General features: G+C 32.6%; 1 protein-coding gene across 1 annotated transcript in view; it reads left to right on the forward strand.

The window, feature by feature from the left end:
- The first annotated feature begins 1,496 nt into the window (after window positions 1-1,496).
- Window positions 1,497-1,994, forward strand: part of LOC106461948 (lachesin-like) — a 42,717-nt gene continuing 42,219 nt past the window's right edge. Inside the window, exon 1 of the mRNA XM_013921816.2 lies at window positions 1,497-1,601. Coding sequence (XP_013777270.2) covers window positions 1,497-1,601 — 105 coding nt within the window. The remainder of the gene's footprint in view (window positions 1,602-1,994) is intronic.

Below are 1,994 nucleotides of genomic sequence, written 5' to 3' on the forward strand. Positions count from 1 at the left end.
TTCCCTTTAGTTTAGTTAGTATCATACTTAATACAATCAATAAATAATCATATAATGTTATTCTACTACCTAACTTCAGAACTCTTTTGTTGGGCGGAGCACAGATAGCCCATTGTGTATCTTTGTGTTTAATTACAAACAAAATTAAACATTTCAAAGTTGAAAGATAACCTGATAAACTGAGTAGAATTTATTTCAAATCTAGCAAGTTTTTATTTATAAAAATGCGTTATTAATAACTTATTTACTACACAGCTTATGTAAGCTTTTCTTTTAATGTGCAAGTCCTGACATAGTTAACAGAATTATGACGACTCCAACAAAACCTTTGACAGATATTATCTATGAATGGCGAACACGGACACCGTCAGCGCTATATTTTGTTCCCTGTCAGACCAGTGATTTGTCATGGGACGACGCCAAAAGAAAGTGATGAAAAGAATATCGTTTTAACGTTAAAGACAATAGCGACATGTCTTGGTGAGGCTACAAAAAAAAACAAAAAAAAACGTGAGGCCTATCTGTCAGCTACAAGTAATCTTTCGCTATCTGTCACCAGCAACTTCATTGCAAAACGGACGTCTCGGTTCGATCGAATATTGATCTAATCTTTTATTAATAATCATATGCTTCATTTCGCTGCTTATCTGTAGCTTTAAAATGCATTGTGGATATTGTGTCTAATAATATATGCTGCGTTACTCTACATTTCAATGCGAACAATGTTCAATTATATATTGCTTAATGCTAAACAATGAAAATAAAATCATGAAGAAATATTTTCATTCATGATATTTCCAATTGAAAATATTATCTTTTTAACGCAAACGTGTTTTAACTTTGGCATTTTTGAACTGTATTTTTATACCTAATTGTCCTTCTACCACGTGATACTGCAGTTGGTTGTAATTAAACCTATCTCTAGACATTAACCGTTCTACAAGTACAACAAAGACCAATTTAAACTCGTTGTTATCGTATATATCATATACTGACGTCACAAGTACAACGGCAGTTTCTTTCTATTCGAACATTTTAGCGCATATAAAATCCAGAAATACTTCGAATATTACCTTCGCTATTTTCATTGGTTCCGGGTGTGGATATGAAAAATGTGTGCTCGGTAAATTTATCGGAAATCGCACTATTAAAGTCAATATCTAACAGGAATACCTTCATTTGAATATACCTATGCCGTTTTTATTCTGAGATGATTACTATTTAAATCTTATTTAGGTTTGTCTTGTTGCATCAAAAAATCAAAGGCAAATATTAAATAATGTTTGGTAAAAATATTTAAAAAAAACATTCTATTTTTAAATATACGAAAATGTTTCTTCTTATTTTTATATCACAGAGAACCTAGTTAACAAATTGTTTCAAATTCACTGAAAAACATCAAATTGACTTTTATAATAAAGTCATAATAAGGGTTTGTATAATCTTATTTATCAAATCAGTCTTTGTTAATTTTAAATATTGGAAAATTTTCAGATATGGAAGTCGATCCCAGATTTCTTGAGCCAGTTCATAATATCACAGAGGCTGTAGGAAGGACTGCCAATCTGAAATGTGTTGTGGAAGATTTAGGATTCTACCGGGTAAGTTTTTCACATCTTACAACAGAATGCCGAGTTTATGACATTACACAGTGACTGTGGGAGAAAGAGCTATTATAAAATGTGTTGGGGAAGATTTAGGATTATACCGGGTAAGTTTTTCACATCCTACAACAGAATGCCGAGTTTATGACATTACACAGTGACTGTGGGAGAAAGAGCTATTATAAAATGTGTTGGGGAAGATTTAGGATTATACCGGGCAAGATTTTCACATCCTACAACAGAATGCCGAGTTTATGACATTACACAGTGACTGAGGGGAAAAGAGCTATTATAAAATGTGTTGTGGTAGAGTTAGGATTCTACCGGGCAAGATTTTCACATCCTACAACAGAATGCCGAGTTTATGACATTACACAGTGACTGAGGGGA

Source organism: Limulus polyphemus, unplaced genomic scaffold, assembly GCF_000517525.1.
Source record: "Limulus polyphemus unplaced genomic scaffold, Limulus_polyphemus-2.1.2 Scaffold1064, whole genome shotgun sequence".
Lineage (NCBI taxonomy): Eukaryota > Metazoa > Arthropoda > Merostomata > Xiphosura > Limulidae > Limulus > Limulus polyphemus.